Here is a 15,250-nt window from a genome sequence, read left to right as displayed (position 1 = left end):
AGATAACGAGCAAAAATCCCATCGCTGACCATCCGCATAGGACCCGCTTTTATTTGCCATTTTAGTCGAGCGGCGAGGTAACGACACCCCCTTGTGTCGAAACAGGAGAGGTGCAAGAATTAAATCATTTTCTTACACTACTTCCCAAGTCCCAACAACGCGAGGCTCACCAAATACATATATTTTCAAATAAACACAAATTTTTTAAAATATGCATATTACATTACCGTTTCAAAAATTATATATATATAGATTTCGAGCAGAAGGAAGGGAAACTCAGTCGACACACCACAGGATAGTCACTCAGGATAATCTTTTCAACACATTTGATCACTAGTCTTGGTTGACTTTAATCAGAAAGAAGGTGGGGAAGTCGGGGGTGGGGCGTATTCAGCCAAATTATTTTTATGTCCGTATCCTACTTCAGTTTTTTTTTCCATCCCTCAAGGTACTGTACTAACTAGTCGAGTGTGAAGCTGACAAAAGCAGTACCACCCCAGTGACAAGACAATGTAAAAGATGCAGGTGCATTTGTAGCAACATTCAAGTCAACAATGGTGACTAAATCCATATCAGATGCTTGTGCTCCAGTTATTCCTCACACAAAAAGTTGTTCCTCCCTGCCTGATTGGCTGCGCCGCAGCTTCAGACCCGACAGAATTTTCTGCGCGGGTGAGGTGAAGTGGTGCTCTGCAGGAATGGCCCTCGGAGAGTGACACAACGCCTTCCTCTGTAAGTCATAGCCAGGACCGGGGCCGTTCACGCTGAGGTCGACCGCGGCGCGGGTCACCGGCGCCAGTCCGAGCATGTACTGCACAACATCCCGCGGGCTCAGAGGAGGAACGTCCTCCGCGACGCCGTCCAAACTCCGGGGACGTCCGTGCGTGTCTCGCTCGGGGGAGGAGCTGTGACTGCTGTCTGCGCTTCCCGGAGGGTCCCCAGAAGGCACCGCGGGCCGTCCGGCGTCGCAGCTCTGGTCGGAAGCTCGGCCTCTCGGGTTGTGATGGCGGTGGTACTTGACAGGCTGTCTGGTGAAGCGGTAGTGTGGCTTGTCTAAGACAAAGTCCCTCGCCGGGTCGTGATGAGTCTTGCTCAGGGCTTCGCTCATAGCCAGGACTGGGACACCAGGAGGAGAAAAACATGGTTTATTAAATAAAGCCAAGCAACATTCAGGTTGATGCGTCAAAGCTCGATGCACATCGGGCGAGTGAAATATACAGTCGCCGCCTCATGCGTGCACGCCAGGCCATTGATCCTCGCACATATAACCAACTTGCGACAACGGAAAAACTGTGATGCCTGGTGTTCCTATGGGGAAACAGTGTTTTTATGCTGTATTATTATTTTTTCATTTCTAGCCAAAGGTACAGATAAATTATAAATACTGTATAGTTAGGTATTACTATAAAACATGATATATAAACATACATACATACACACACACACACTCTTCTGGATTATGATATATATGCATAGCTAAATAATACATCTCCATAAATGCACGTGTGTACAGTATATCTATTTTCAACAACACCCTCAAGTTGGTGAACAAAGTTGAACCCTGTTTGCGAGAGAGCCCCAAAGAAGAACTGAAAATGAACACTTGAACACACTCAAACAGAAAGAGTAGAGGAGGACGGAAGGAAGTCTTACTTAACCACAGAAAAGTCCCTAAACCAGAAAAAAAAAAGGAACTACAAAATGGGCCAACAAGAGCAAATCACTCAGCAGACTGCAAGCTAGAAGTGGCTTAAAAATGGACCACAGTACAATAATAATAACAACTTCTAGAAGCCAACTGAGTTGTTATCACTGATCTACGGCTCTAGTCCCGCCTACCTGCTCTGTCAGCGGCTTCGGGGCTGAGCTGGTCCACTGCCTCATTGGATGAAGACTTGTCAGATATATAACCTTCGCTCGACTCCCTCTTCATTCTTTCGCTCTGTTGGAATGACACAAGTTGAGTGGTGTGCCATAAGGATGTTAGATTCTCTTTACCTAACCCGGTAATAACTGAACGCTGACGTCCGTTATGACAAGGTATGGACAAACGACTCGCTCCAGTCAATGGAGCATTTACATTGTCAAGAGGCTGTCATTTTATTTATTCATTTAGCTCAAAATTGTTAATCAAAATGTATTTGTTCATTTTTTTCATTTATATGATCAAATAATTGGTCAATGGATGGACAAGTACCGATACCATGTATCAGAATCAGGGCCAATAATAGTTTTTTATCGGTGCTCATGGAGGCTGCCGATACCGGCCACTGAAACTTAAGGCAAACAATATCTGACATTGAGTAAGTCCTCCTCAGCAGTAGTTGGGGCGATACTACTGCGGTTCGACACATCTGCCCCTAATCCCTGGCAGCTCCCCTAAAACCCAGTAACAGCTCTACAACTGTCCAGGATTAACTTCCATTTTACATGTAACAAGCCACCAGGTGTCCAAATACTACATCTCATCTTCCTGGAAAAATGTCAAACCGAAATACCAAGTGTGACGTAAAAGAAATGAAACAATACAAAGTGCAAGCAAGGCAGCAGCTGTCCAGTGAGTTCATTAAAATAAAGCATCATGAGACTCTTAAAACAGCAGCTCCCATAATCCGGTTTGAAGGCTCCTTTAAAAGCTCACAAACTGAGCTTTTAAAGGAAGACGTTGAAAATAGAGCTAAATAAGGGCGCAACTTACTTCGAGTGAGTAAGGACGATCCCTGGAAGATGTTCCTTGTTCTGGTCGGGTGTCCAAGTCCCCATCCAGAGTGTAGGTGCGTCTGGGAGGGGTCTCCGGAAGCGGACCTGTGGGGGCCGGAGGAGGAGTGGTCCTGACTCTGTGTCGGTGGATGAAGACTTTGTCGTGGTGCGAGATGAGGAAGTCCACCAGCAACGCCTGGTAGGTGTTTTCCTGCAGGGCCACTGCCGGCTGGTCCGTACACACAGGGGGGCGAAGGAGAGTCGGACCGAAGACAATGCCCAAATTGTTGGAGGACATTTTGTTCTCGTTGTTTCTAGAAACCCTGGCAGGGATAAATGGAAGGTGCATGAAATTTAAAAAAACGTGCTCATGCAGTCAAAATGTTACTAAAATAGCGGATGGAAGTCCAAAGATAAGTTTGTACTAAAACATTAAAATCAGGAAAATGAAAACAGTGTAATATGCATGTCAAGCCAGTAGGTGGTAGTGTCTAATTGTAACAAGGGGCATTGTGCTGCTGTAATTTATTTAAATCTGAAAAACAACTTCTTTATTGACAAATACAATAAACATTGCGCTAAAATAGCAAATTTTTTCATGCTGTCTGAAACAAGTCAGTAAGTAAAGAAAAGCGAAGATGACAGTTTCATTTTTTTAGTGTTAAGACAAACTTACTTATGCAGATGGAGTATGAGGTGCTCCAAAGTGTTATAACGGCACAGAGGGAGTTTTTGCAATAGCTGCTGAAGGCTACGAACAAGGTCCGTGAACTCGTTAGTGTCTTGCGTCGAGTCCCACTCGCCCACCTGCTGAATGCTCCTCCCCGCTGTTATGAACTCGGTGTAGAGTTCAAACGTCAGCAGGGGCTCCGGGAGCTAATTTGCCAAAACGATAAAAGGTAAGATGGAAGAAATGTAGTTCAATTCTTCTCGGTGACATACGTGCCGTACCTCCTTGAAAAAGTGCTTCAGGATGCAGGTGACGTCGTGTGGAGACACCTCAGAAAGGTCCATGTCCTCCTTGAACTCCTCCAAGGCCTGGCACAGCTTCTGGACGCGAGGCTTGGACCCGCTCACCCGATACACCCCCTCAGTAGGAACACAAAACAGTTCATAAAAGACAAATGATACTGATAGTGTCTGCCATTTTTTAAAATTTCATAAAACACCTGGGAACTGTTTTAAATTGTAAAAAAAAACAATACCTGCAAGGAGAGCGCACGACTCTCGATCTCGGCGGTGCATCGTCGCACCACAAATGGGACGTCGTCCGGCGTGTGGCGCAGCAGCAAAGACAGGGGAACGCCAAACACCTTGCCCTTGTTGTTGTCGCACTCCATCTGACACACCTCCATACACTTCCTGTGCAAACCCAGGCCGCACTGAGGGCGGCAGAAATCAATAAAACCACCACCGGCGTCTCCTTTCCAAACGTTTCGCTGACGCTAAAGGGACACCCTACTTCCTCGCATTCCACGCCGTTGACGTAAATGTAGTTGTCGCACTGCTTGCATTTCACCATCTTGCTCTTCATTTTCTTGAGTCGGTGAGTTAGTGCCGCCCGGGATGGGGTGCGAACTTTGACCTGCTGGCCATCGAGGCACTCTAAAAAAAAACAATAGGATAGACACATTGCGTGAAAGATAAAACTCACTGTATGATCCATTCATCCCTCCCATTTATTTTTTTTGCACTCAAGAGAAAAACGCACGTAGATTCGAACCCGGAACATCACTGTTGCCATCATCAAATGATCTATTCGATTATATTTAATATAGAGCAGTGATAGACTCTCCCTGTCCTTTATCTGTGTACTCTGTGTGTGTAGCAGTGGAAACGTTGTATGCGCAACTAATTTTCAAAGTGTCATGTGGCGTGTGAAAGAATCACTACCTAAATATAGATCATGTAACTTTTTAGTACAATATATTAGCATTTAATGAAGACGCCATGATACTCGATGTTTCTCTAGGCAGGAAGCGGTAGATCACAAACCAGATTCAGATGTCACATCGCGGTCATCCATGTCATCGGCAAGCAAGGTGTATGTTCTGTGACCTCTCCTGTGACAGTGAGCTGCCGCGGGTGGGAAAAGACAACACTTCAGTCATGTTCGGACATTATCGAGGATCAATTAAAAGACATTATGCAAAGATGTGATCACCTGGGCTGGATAGTGATTCCAGACTGCCACCGACGCTCTCGCTGTCGCTGAAACCAAATCTCCCTACCAAGCAGCAGACGCATTTAATTTTCCCATTCAAATGGAGGTGAGGAGATTTTTATGGATGAAACGGAGACTTACTGGAGTCACTGGGTTGTCTGTAGGGACTGTCGTCTGTGTGAGGTGAGGAGTCCTGCAGGGAGCTGAGAGGGTTGCTGGTTTTCCTTTTGTTCCTAAGACATATTTGATCATGGTTAGTTACACGCACATGTAGGTTTTTTTTTGTTTGTTTTTTTAAATCAATCAAGGGGCCACTCAAGAGTGTGGCTGAGGGCCACATGAGGCCCTCGGGCTGCCAGTTGCCCATCGCTGATAATATTTATATACATGATAATATATTTTTAAAAATGAATGAATCGCAAATTTCATTCGAAATGGATATTAAAAAGTCCAAACATGCGACAGGTGAAAATTTCACGCTTGTCTTGTGCTTAATACACACAGTCATCATTTCTCAGTTGTGGAACTACGAAGACGACTGCTTCTTCCTTACCGTTTTCCCTGAGGCACATATTCCTGGAAGGAGAAGATCTGCAGAGGAGTCTCCTGGCGCCGCCTGCTCCGTACGTACATCAAGTAGGGCTCGCCGGGCTCCAGGGAGCGGCACGTGAGCTCCAGGTTGTGATACCCCAGAGGAACCGGCTCGGTCTGTTGCCGCTGGTAGTAGAACATGTTGACCGTGACCTGCCGGACGCATGGGGACCGCGTGAGAGTGAGGACATGTTTCCACGGACGTGATCGTACCGACCTGCTTGAGGACCGTGTCTCCCTGACAGATGAGTTTGCGGGTGTGAGAGATAATTCTCTCCTTGACCTTGACTAGCTCATCCTGGTGGATCTTGGCATCGTGCACGCACTGTCTGTAAAATAGCTCGGACTCCGTCACCTTGAGCACACGATAGATAACATTAAGTGCATCCAAAAACGCATGGAGGTATTTTCAGGATGGCTGCTCTTGCCTTCGTCTGAGCTTCATCCTTGGACTTCCTCCTCTTGTCCAGAGTTTTGATGCCACCTGGATCGTCCACGGTTTTGGCCGTGATAGCTTTGGCCTTCTCCAGCTCGTCGCAGCGCTGGAAGTATTGCTGACGAGACTTTTTCAGTGCAGACACCGCTTCGTTCTGAGTAGCACACAGATACGCATACAAAAAAAACATCAGATTGAATTTGGAAGGAGCTGAAACGGGCTGCCATTTTGGACACCGTTTTGTTGCGTATTGACGTTGAAGTAAATTTAAGATAACATTGTGAGGAAAAAAAACACGGGTGGAGGATGCATGGCTCAGTGGGTAACAGGATTCGAATCTCAGTCAGGGTGAACGGAAACAGTTTGACCGACTGCTGCTGCTAAACTAGGAAGTCGTCCTAATTCACTTACCATCTTCCTCTGCTCCTTCACCCACTGCTCCTTGAATTCCCGCCGCCACTTATCAATTTCATTCCTCTTGGCAGCCAAGGCCTTTTGGAACAGGAGACGGTGGATTAACAACGGTAACCTTCAGGAGACAACACGACAGAGCACAACTCTCATAGCTACGCAAACGTTTACCTGGTAACAGCGGTTTTGCACAAGGTCCGAAGTCTTACGAGAGTTCAAACTGTTCTTCAGGTCTTCTTCGAGAGCCATGGTGTAGATGTACTGTAGTGGCATTGATTCCTAAGCGAGAGGAGACAACTATGGATTGTTTCTCCGCAGCACAGGAAGAAGCAAAAATAAATAAATAAATAAAAATTGTGTACCTGTGCTGCCAAATTGGCTTTTGCTGCTTCAGTTGTCTTCATGACATTTTTGGCAAATTCTTGTTCTGTCAAAAATCAAAATCAAACATTTTAATAGTTGCGGTGGAATGTGATGATTAGTATCATTTTAGCACATATGACACACAGCAGTGAGCAGAGCGGTGTGGGGCATGGCAAACATCATGCACATCCAAGGATTAAAAAAAAAAAAGTATGGAATGAAGAAAGCATATTTTAAGAGACTTTTTGTAATTGCAAAGGTATGTGGGCAATTGTTTGGCCACTTGCGATAAGACCTTTGAGTTTCATTCATTTGATATATTTTCATGATGACTGAGCAATTTGTGCCAGTGTTTGTTCTCCAGAGGCAGCGTATCACTTCTCACAAGCATGCTCCACTCTTCTTAATCTTCCCTTTCTGCGTGTGAAGCATCCAGCAATCATTTGAATTTGAGATGAAAGAAGGAAAAAACCAAAAACATTTATCACATTGGTCACTCTGTTGCTGAGTCACAATCTGATGGATCCAAGTGAGCTGGTCCCAAGCTCTCTGGCTATTTATATCTAGCTAGCTAGTTAGCTAGCTAATTATAACTTGAGATAAGAATGACCAGACCTACGAGTTTTTTGAGATACGGGCTGTCGTTCGGCTTATTTTTATTTTTTTCCTTGACTTTTATGATACAACTTAACTCCTGGAAGCGATCCGCATTTTGGGAGATAGTTAACAATTCTTTCACGTTGTGTATTCACAAAAAATGTACAACTTTGCCTTAAAATCTGAGGCCCTAATGCTGACCCATAATTGGCAAAGTGTGACCTGTCTGTTCTTAAATCAGGCCCAATGTTCCATTATTGACAATCTTGTACCATTTTTGGGTATTCATTTTTATTTCATTAAAAATTATGATTCATTCATTAACCGCATTAATTTTTTTATGTAAACAATACAACAAAAAATGCTGTAAAATTGTTTTGCATAGACATCTAATCTATTTAAAGTCAATAAGTGAATTAATTAGGGAAAAATTATCTCATATACAAGTTTAACAACTTCATTTATTTATATATGCAGCCCATGGTTTGAAAATCAAACAGCCAGTTGTCCCACTGTTTTTATCTACATACGGCTCAGTTCCCCGCCACGTACTCACCCAAGTTGAGCTTCTTCTCCATCCAGGCCAGGAGGTCTTTGGCGTAGCGACACCACATCTTGGCGTACTGCAGGGCCGTCTCCACGCCATCCTCACAGCGGCACAATGCCAGGTCGGCCTCGTGGGCTGAGAAGGAGTACATCAGCATCGCGGCGGGGCTCGAAAAAAACAAAAACAATCCGAAAAAAAGCCCACTCGGAAGGCTGGAGGACCTCCACTCAAAGAAGCAATTTATAGTTTCCTGAAGGTGTCGCTATGCAGTTCACTTAGTGGCTCGACATAAAAAAAGCACTTTGCATCAGGCAGATGACACAAAAATGTTTGAAATTAGTCTGGCAGGGCGTTGACGCGGCAATCCGCCCCTCTCATTCCTCACCCCCCACTCCTTGTAATTCTTCCCCAGCGATTCACACAATGTGAAGGACGATCACACGGCTTCCTGACCTCCAAACACACTAACGGAATCCAGTTAGAGGTCCAAACATGTCCCCCCAAAAAGGTACTCTCTCTGCTTTCGTCTCATTTAGAAATCAATATCTCAAGTCGATTGTGCTGTCGGAGAGGTGAAGGATTAGCCCAAGTGAACTCGGATTGCAGGCAGTGACGAGCTTCTCAGGTTGGCCACCTGCCCAGTAACAGTTTGGACATGCCGTTTAAAGGGCTGATGGGTAATTAATGTCGGCCAATGGGAGCAGGGTATACACAAAAGACTGCCAGAGTTCATTTTCCTTGGGCTCACTTGAAATAATCCACAAAACCAGGAGGTCTGCAGTAATATATTTCGGTATTATATTGTGAAACTGTGTAGTATGGATGAGTGTGCCAACACTACAAAAAATAAATACAAATTAAAAAATGCACAATTTTATGCTCCGACCCCATTGTATATATTTTGAAAAGTCAAGTTTCAACAAAAAAAAAGAAGAAGTTTGAAATCAATTGGGTTTTAACCCTCTGAACAAGGGTGCAAAAGTATGACACCCATAAAATGTGTAAAAATTGGCCAAAATTGTACATTCAAAATTTCATAGGCCACTTCCTGTAGATTAGTCGACCACCGTGCCGTGTATTCAAAACATTTTTTAGAAAGTAATATGTAAATCCACATGGGACGATTTTATCTTCAATGGAATCCTTCTTTCCTCCACTGATGAATAACATCTACCACCCTTTACAAACAAAAATAAGCACAATACAGTGTTGCATGATAAAACGGTGGCACATGCAGCACAAAGACTAAACGCATCTTAACTGTGCGAACAGCAGTGACGCAAACACTCTTGATGGGGAAGCGCTGTCGGTAGTGCAGACAGATGCAAACATGGAGCCAGAGGTTGACCACAAAAAGAAAGTTAGCAGTGAGACGCGGTTTGGAACTAAATGCTGTCACGCGCTCGCCACCTTCCAATTGCAACCGTGCAGCTTTTCCACACTCCCATTAGATCTGCTTATCTCCGGCCGCGCTCTTGCAGCCCTCTGCAGCGAAAATGCGCCATGTGTAAATGTAGTCCTTGCTTTTCTTGGCCTTCTGTTTGTGTTTTCAGCCAGCAGACCTGCAGGCGTAACACCTCGATGGGAAAAATAGGCCAGCTGGCTCCTGCTTAATCTGCAACCTAATCTTGTTACCGCGTGGCAATTACAACTCAAGGCAAGATACTGTATGGAAACAGGCAACAGGAAAAAGAAACTTGTGGGATGAAGGGACAAGGAGAATATTTTTGCGAACATTGTCGTATTTATGCAAGCTAATGAGACTAACAACTTCCCATATCAGAAACAATAAATCAGAAAGATGCCTTACCTGATGAGTTCCCATCACCTTCCATGGTTACACAACGCACCTAAGGAGAGAATGTAATAAATACATGTATTTGTATAAATAGAAATATACACACACACACACATACATATATATAAAAAATATATTTTTTAAATACTGAAACAAATTTGAAAAAAAATCTGCAAACATACGACTCTGCAGGTGCCGAACTGTATAGAAAAAAAAACTACAAAAAACTTTTTTTAAATTTAATTAATTTCTCACAAGGATGTCATACTGAATAAGGCTGAGTGACTTTGAAAAATAATTTAATTACAATTTCCCCCTTGCCCCCTCAATATTGTGATTTCATATGCAATTTTTTTTCAAGGTCCTTTTCCCATATATTTTTTTAACAAGCAAAAGTAATAAATGATTCTGTATTATAATAAACAATGAGATTCATCATAAGTCCATAAATGTTTTGGTCTTATACGTTAGCCAGATGCCAAAGCTTGGACTTACAGATTGTTCGTGCTGCTCTGCGAGTTCTGGTCTCTCTCCAGTGATGCATTCGAAAGTGTCCAGATCGTCCTTGTCACTGAACAGAATTGAAATACACGTTCATGTTCATACAAGTATGGATATAACATCAAAACAGACTTTTGGAGCTCAATAAGGGACCAAAATATTAGAGTCAGCATCTATCTCAGTGAAAACTATACTAGTGCATACACCATAGATTGTTGTGACAGAGCTGTGCATATTTTTAGCAGAGTACACCCTTTGTTTGACTCTTACTAAAGTGGTGGTTCGTAGTCCGAAATCAAATTAAAAAAAAAAAAAAAACAGTTTCAAACAATTGCATCATACCCACTCGGGGCAGTGATTAAATCTATTTTGAGAAGAAAACGCTTAAATTTAATACACTTCACTGACAGGGATGGAGCAATTTGTACTGTAATCACAGGGTTGTTGTTTTTTTTGTAAAAAGTGAAAAAAGAAAGAGAAACTTTTTCCACCATTAACGAGACCTATATAGCCTATACAACTCTACTGAAAATAAATAAATTTGAGATGGGGACAAAAACAAAAAATCTTGGTTGCAAAAGTGTGCACACCTGCTTACAATGGAATGTGCAGCTGTTTCGAATTGACCAGACACATTCAAACCCATGTTAAATTAAAGTCAGCACACACCTGCTACCATTTAAAGTGCCACTAACAAACTTCAGAGAAATTTCAGATGTTCTAGTAGGATTTTACAGACATTTGTTTGTTTTCTAGCAGACGCTTGAGTGTTTGGCACATACTGTGAGCTCTTTGGAACTGGTCATAATTCCTTCCACCTTCACTAAGGCCTCAGTTCCATCCAAAGAAAACTAAACACTGCCACCACCAAGCTTTTTTTTTGTAGGTATGGCGTTCTTTTGTTAATGCAAAACCTTCAGGCGTCTGCTAGAAAGCAAAGAAATGTCAGGAAAAGCCCGCTAGAACAGCTGGACTTTATTTGAGGTTCAACAGAAGCACATTAAATGGTAGCTGTGTGTTGACTCCCATTTCACATATTTTTGAATGTGATTGATTAATTCTAAACACAGCCACATCCCAGTATGTAAGTTTTGAAATTATCTTCGTGGTGTGGTTTTATATCACAAACTAATGGCATTTGAACAAGGCCGTATAACTTATGACCACTGTAGTTACAATATGTATGGGAAAACTAGCACTTACATGGGGATAAAAGATAACTCAAGGTTGTCAAACTCTCTGAAGATCTCGCTGTATCGCTTGATTTCACATTTCTGCGGCGCTTTGACGATGTCTGAAATGAAAAATCGAAACGTTAAGGAGGAAAAAAACAGAGTGGGACTAGTGATGTTTTTCATCTTCTGTTAGATGTGAGATTACGCATTCTGTACATCCAGACACACAACTTCCTTCTGAATAGCAGAAATGGGCTCACTGCAGGTCAAACCACAACATTATTGCAGGGAAATGAAAAGCTGTAAAACCAACAAAGAGGTCATCAAATCATAACCTTCACATGAAAGCCACGTTACACTTTAAAATTAATCTCAAAACGGATGGGGGTGGGGGGACGTGCATGTATTGGCTAAAATATGATTTAAACATTTAACTGGCGCGACAAACGAGGACGAGACACACGTCTGCTCATTGGCCAACCACATCCTGTTTGCAGTTGGTGCCCTGACACAGTTCTGCATTCACAATATAGTATATCTCTTTATCTTAAAAAAAAAAAAGTGCAGAAGGTAGAGATCGAGCTCACCTCAGATTGCTCAACCCCCCACTAACTCGCTTAATGTATTTAATATCTGTGTCGTATATTTAATAATTTTCATCACATGAAAACGTGGATTTAAAAAAAAAGAAAAAGCATAAGGTGAGGCAGACAGTAGCCTGCCTCACTCAAGGGGGCACAAATAGTCAAATCAGGTGCGCAACTACAAATTCGCTGATTTTGGAAAGAGAAAATGGCTCCAAATGAAAGCCAGACATGGAAGCCAAATATTGAACATTTCTCAAAACTGGACAACCGAGCGGAATGGGATCTATTGTATTTGCTAAAGCGAGATCAATACCAGAGCTTTTCAAACCGGGGGCTCGACTTGTCAGGACTGTACTATTAAAATTCATTTTTTTTGCATACCACTTATTCAATGACTATATAAATGTGTCTATGATGTCAGTGCCTCACCAGCCACCCACTGGTTTGTAGGTCCTCGATACATTATTGCCTTATTAAGGAGTGTCACACTTATTTTCGACACACTGCTTTTTACACATTAGATGGGATAGCATAATTTTGCGATTTGGTTTTCTTTTTGCGCAGGTACAGGACTTCACCGAAATGGCTGATTTCCTGTTCAGTTGCAGGCATGGGGTACTTGAGACATTTTTTGTGCGCCCTGTTAAGATAGACACCTCAACCCAATTTTGTGTTTATCGGTGTAATTGGTGTCCAGGGTTAATTTTTCCAACTTCCCAGGGGGCGGTATTGAGTGAGTTTTGGGAAGTCTTTTCAGGGAGCCTTCAAATAAATCCATTTTCATCATATCAGAAACATTTTAGACCATTCTTGTTCGGGTCACTCCGAACAGCTCAAAAGGAATAACTACAATGATTAAACAGCATTAACTCAGCCAAAATTGATTTTCAGGAAGTTAGTCCAGCTCTGACAAAGAGGATGTTGCCGAACGCAGCGCAAGGAGAAGACAGCAAAGTAAGACTCCTTACCCCATGGGTAAACATCGCACAACGTCATAATGAGCATTCGAATTGAAACATAGCATCTTTCCACTCACCCGTGGCCTGAGGGGACTCACGACCCGACTCTTGATCCTCTTCCATCTTCTACACCTGCAGCAGTTTGATCTCGGACCTCAACGGCACGCGCACATCACATGACCGTCGTGGTCATGCCGCACGGGGGTGGGAAGCCTTCCCAAAAGGGATCGCAGGCACGCCGGTTCGAGACGGCCGCTGACTGCATCTTCCTCTCGTTGCAAAAGGCGAGTTTGGCCTGCGGGTGTAATAGGAAGAGGAAGCGCAGCTCGAGGCCACACCTACGCCAAAGCACTTGCGCGTGAGATGAGTCGATACAAAATACGACATCTAGCGATCAGTCGGTATGCAAATTCAAGTTTTATTGCCGTCTCCGTGGCGGTGAATCGCTCAACACACATGCAGTGAAAGGTTGTCGAATTGAGTGTCTCGTGAACATGCGGATATTAACCCTTTCAGGGATAGCGGTCACTATAGTGGACATCTTATCGTGTTATGAGGTTACATGGTTAATGATTATGATCTATAAGTGCGGCATTCGTGTGTGAAATTGTACGGTGGGCTGATTGCAAACTTTGGAGGGCTACAGACTGTATAAAGCCCACGAGCCAGAGTTTCCCCACCCCTGCACTCACATTGCTTTCTTAAACAGCAAAATCAAGTATGTAATATATTCAGCTGTGAAAGAAAAAGAAAAATATGGACACAGCTTAGTTGAATTTTTTTTTTTTAAATAAAATAATACTGACATTGGGAAAAAAAACTTTGCATTATTTAAAAAAAGAAAATTTTCGACTCGGCATTGAAAAGAGAGTGAGAAAAATGTTCAGAAATAAAGAATAAGAAATAACTCATCAAAAACAACAATGAAGAAAAACACCAGTTTAGTTTTTTAAGAGAAACTAATTCAGGTTTGTCAAAGAAGAAAAGGAAAATGTGCGTCGCTATGTGAAAGAAATGAAGGTGCTCGTTACTGTTATAAAAAAAGAAGAAAATTTGAATAATCTTAGAAAAAGGCATACTACTTTTTCATAGAATTAAAAAAATTACTTTAAGTGACTCAAATAAATAAAAGAAGACTACTCATCTTGATTAATTAAAAAAGAGTAGAAAAATGTACTGCGCTAAGTTAAAAAAAGAAAAATCTACTCATCTTCGTTAAAAAAAAAGGACAGCAAAACTAAAAATCATTTACTTAGGTTAGTCAAAAAAAATGGAGATGAAACGCACTCATCTAAATAAAAAATAAACGGATATACTCATCTTCGGAAAGACATTATGGGGAAAAATGTATTCGGTTTAGCAGAAAATAAAGACAAATGAGCAGTCAAAGAAAGAAAATATAAATTAAGAAAGTGTATTATTCCAAGTAAAAAAAAAAAGTTAAAAATAAAGAAAAATGTGCTCATCAAAAAAAAAATAAAGCATAAATGTAATCACGTTAGCAGAAAAAATTGTACTCAACTTAGTCAAAAAAAAAGTATTCTACTGATCTTAGTGAAAAATAAGATCAGGTCAGTATTTAAAAAAAAAAAACATGTCCTTCGCTTATGTAAAAAAAAAAAAAAAGTAGCTAGTCATTATGGCCACCTGGGCCACCATCAGAGTTATTGTGTGACTTTCAATAAACTAACTTTCCAAATGTCCAACAGGATTTCTCAGCATCTCATTGGCAGCCCACACGCTGCTCTTCTTGGCGGATAATTACCCACGCGTGCCTCAAGTGACGTCGAAACTCCACAGACGGACTTAAAGTGCACGTTTGTTCTGCGAGGATCAAGTCATGTCGCGAGTGAAAGCTATTTTCTTTGTCTTATCATGGCTTCCCAGTGGTTAAAGTCACCCCAAAAATGGGGGTTGCATCTTCAATGCAATACATAGTGTCATTATAAAGTCTTTAACGTGCTGCTATAACCCGAGTAAAGAAACGGAATAAGTCGAAAAAAAGTGACATCCCGTCTTATTTCAAGAGCCTTCAATCAAGCCGCTGCGGATAAATGACATTTCTATGTGTGTGTGTGTGTTGGACATGCATCTGTAAATACTTTGCTGGTGAAGCGATGAGGCGCAGGCGGGCGGTTTGTCTCGTCGGCAGCCGCCCGCCCAAGATGATGTGGTGACGTGGAAATTGCATAAGTGGCATTGGAGAACACCAAAGGGCATGTTGTGGACCGATGAGATACGATGTGAGGCGTCAGTTTCTTTCTTGACAGCGTCTCAAAGAATTAGCGCAGCATTTTTGGTGCTGTTGCTTCTGATTCAATCCGGATTGAATGATATTATTCGGAAAATTTTGGTGAGGGGCCGGGGGATCTGCTATGATACTTTCTGAAGGAATGTTTCTGTTTGGCCGCGCCAGAGAGG

The 15,250-nt window shown here is 42.4% G+C and overlaps 1 protein-coding gene across 1 annotated transcript; it reads right to left on the bottom strand.

Annotated features, from left to right (window-relative positions):
• Positions 1–16: 16 nt before the first annotated feature.
• Positions 17–15,111, bottom strand: gmip (GEM interacting protein). Its single transcript, XM_086132913.1, has 21 exons — positions 12,907–15,111; positions 11,312–11,402; positions 10,103–10,178; positions 9,620–9,659; positions 7,819–7,944; positions 6,665–6,729; positions 6,474–6,581; positions 6,303–6,383; positions 5,884–6,045; positions 5,673–5,810; positions 5,418–5,608; positions 5,006–5,097; positions 4,865–4,927; positions 4,696–4,776; positions 4,163–4,305; positions 3,906–4,082; positions 3,652–3,789; positions 3,377–3,576; positions 2,699–3,023; positions 1,840–1,942; positions 17–1,116 (listed from the first exon to the last, which is right to left on the bottom strand). Exons 1-21 carry the CDS (start codon positions 12,950–12,952, stop codon positions 599–601), a joined length of 2,964 nt encoding a protein of 987 aa, XP_085989039.1. The 5' UTR covers positions 12,953–15,111; the 3' UTR covers positions 17–598.
• Between the last annotated feature and the right edge of the window lie 139 nt (positions 15,112–15,250).

Source organism: Hippocampus guttulatus, chromosome 16 (assembly GCF_054856545.1).
Source record: "Hippocampus guttulatus isolate MCC_2025c chromosome 16, RoL_Hgut_1.0, whole genome shotgun sequence".
In the NCBI taxonomy this organism is placed as follows: domain Eukaryota; kingdom Metazoa; phylum Chordata; class Actinopteri; order Syngnathiformes; family Syngnathidae; genus Hippocampus; species Hippocampus guttulatus.
The sequence above is the reverse complement of the archived record's forward strand: the minus strand, read 5'-3'. Positions and strand labels throughout refer to the sequence as shown.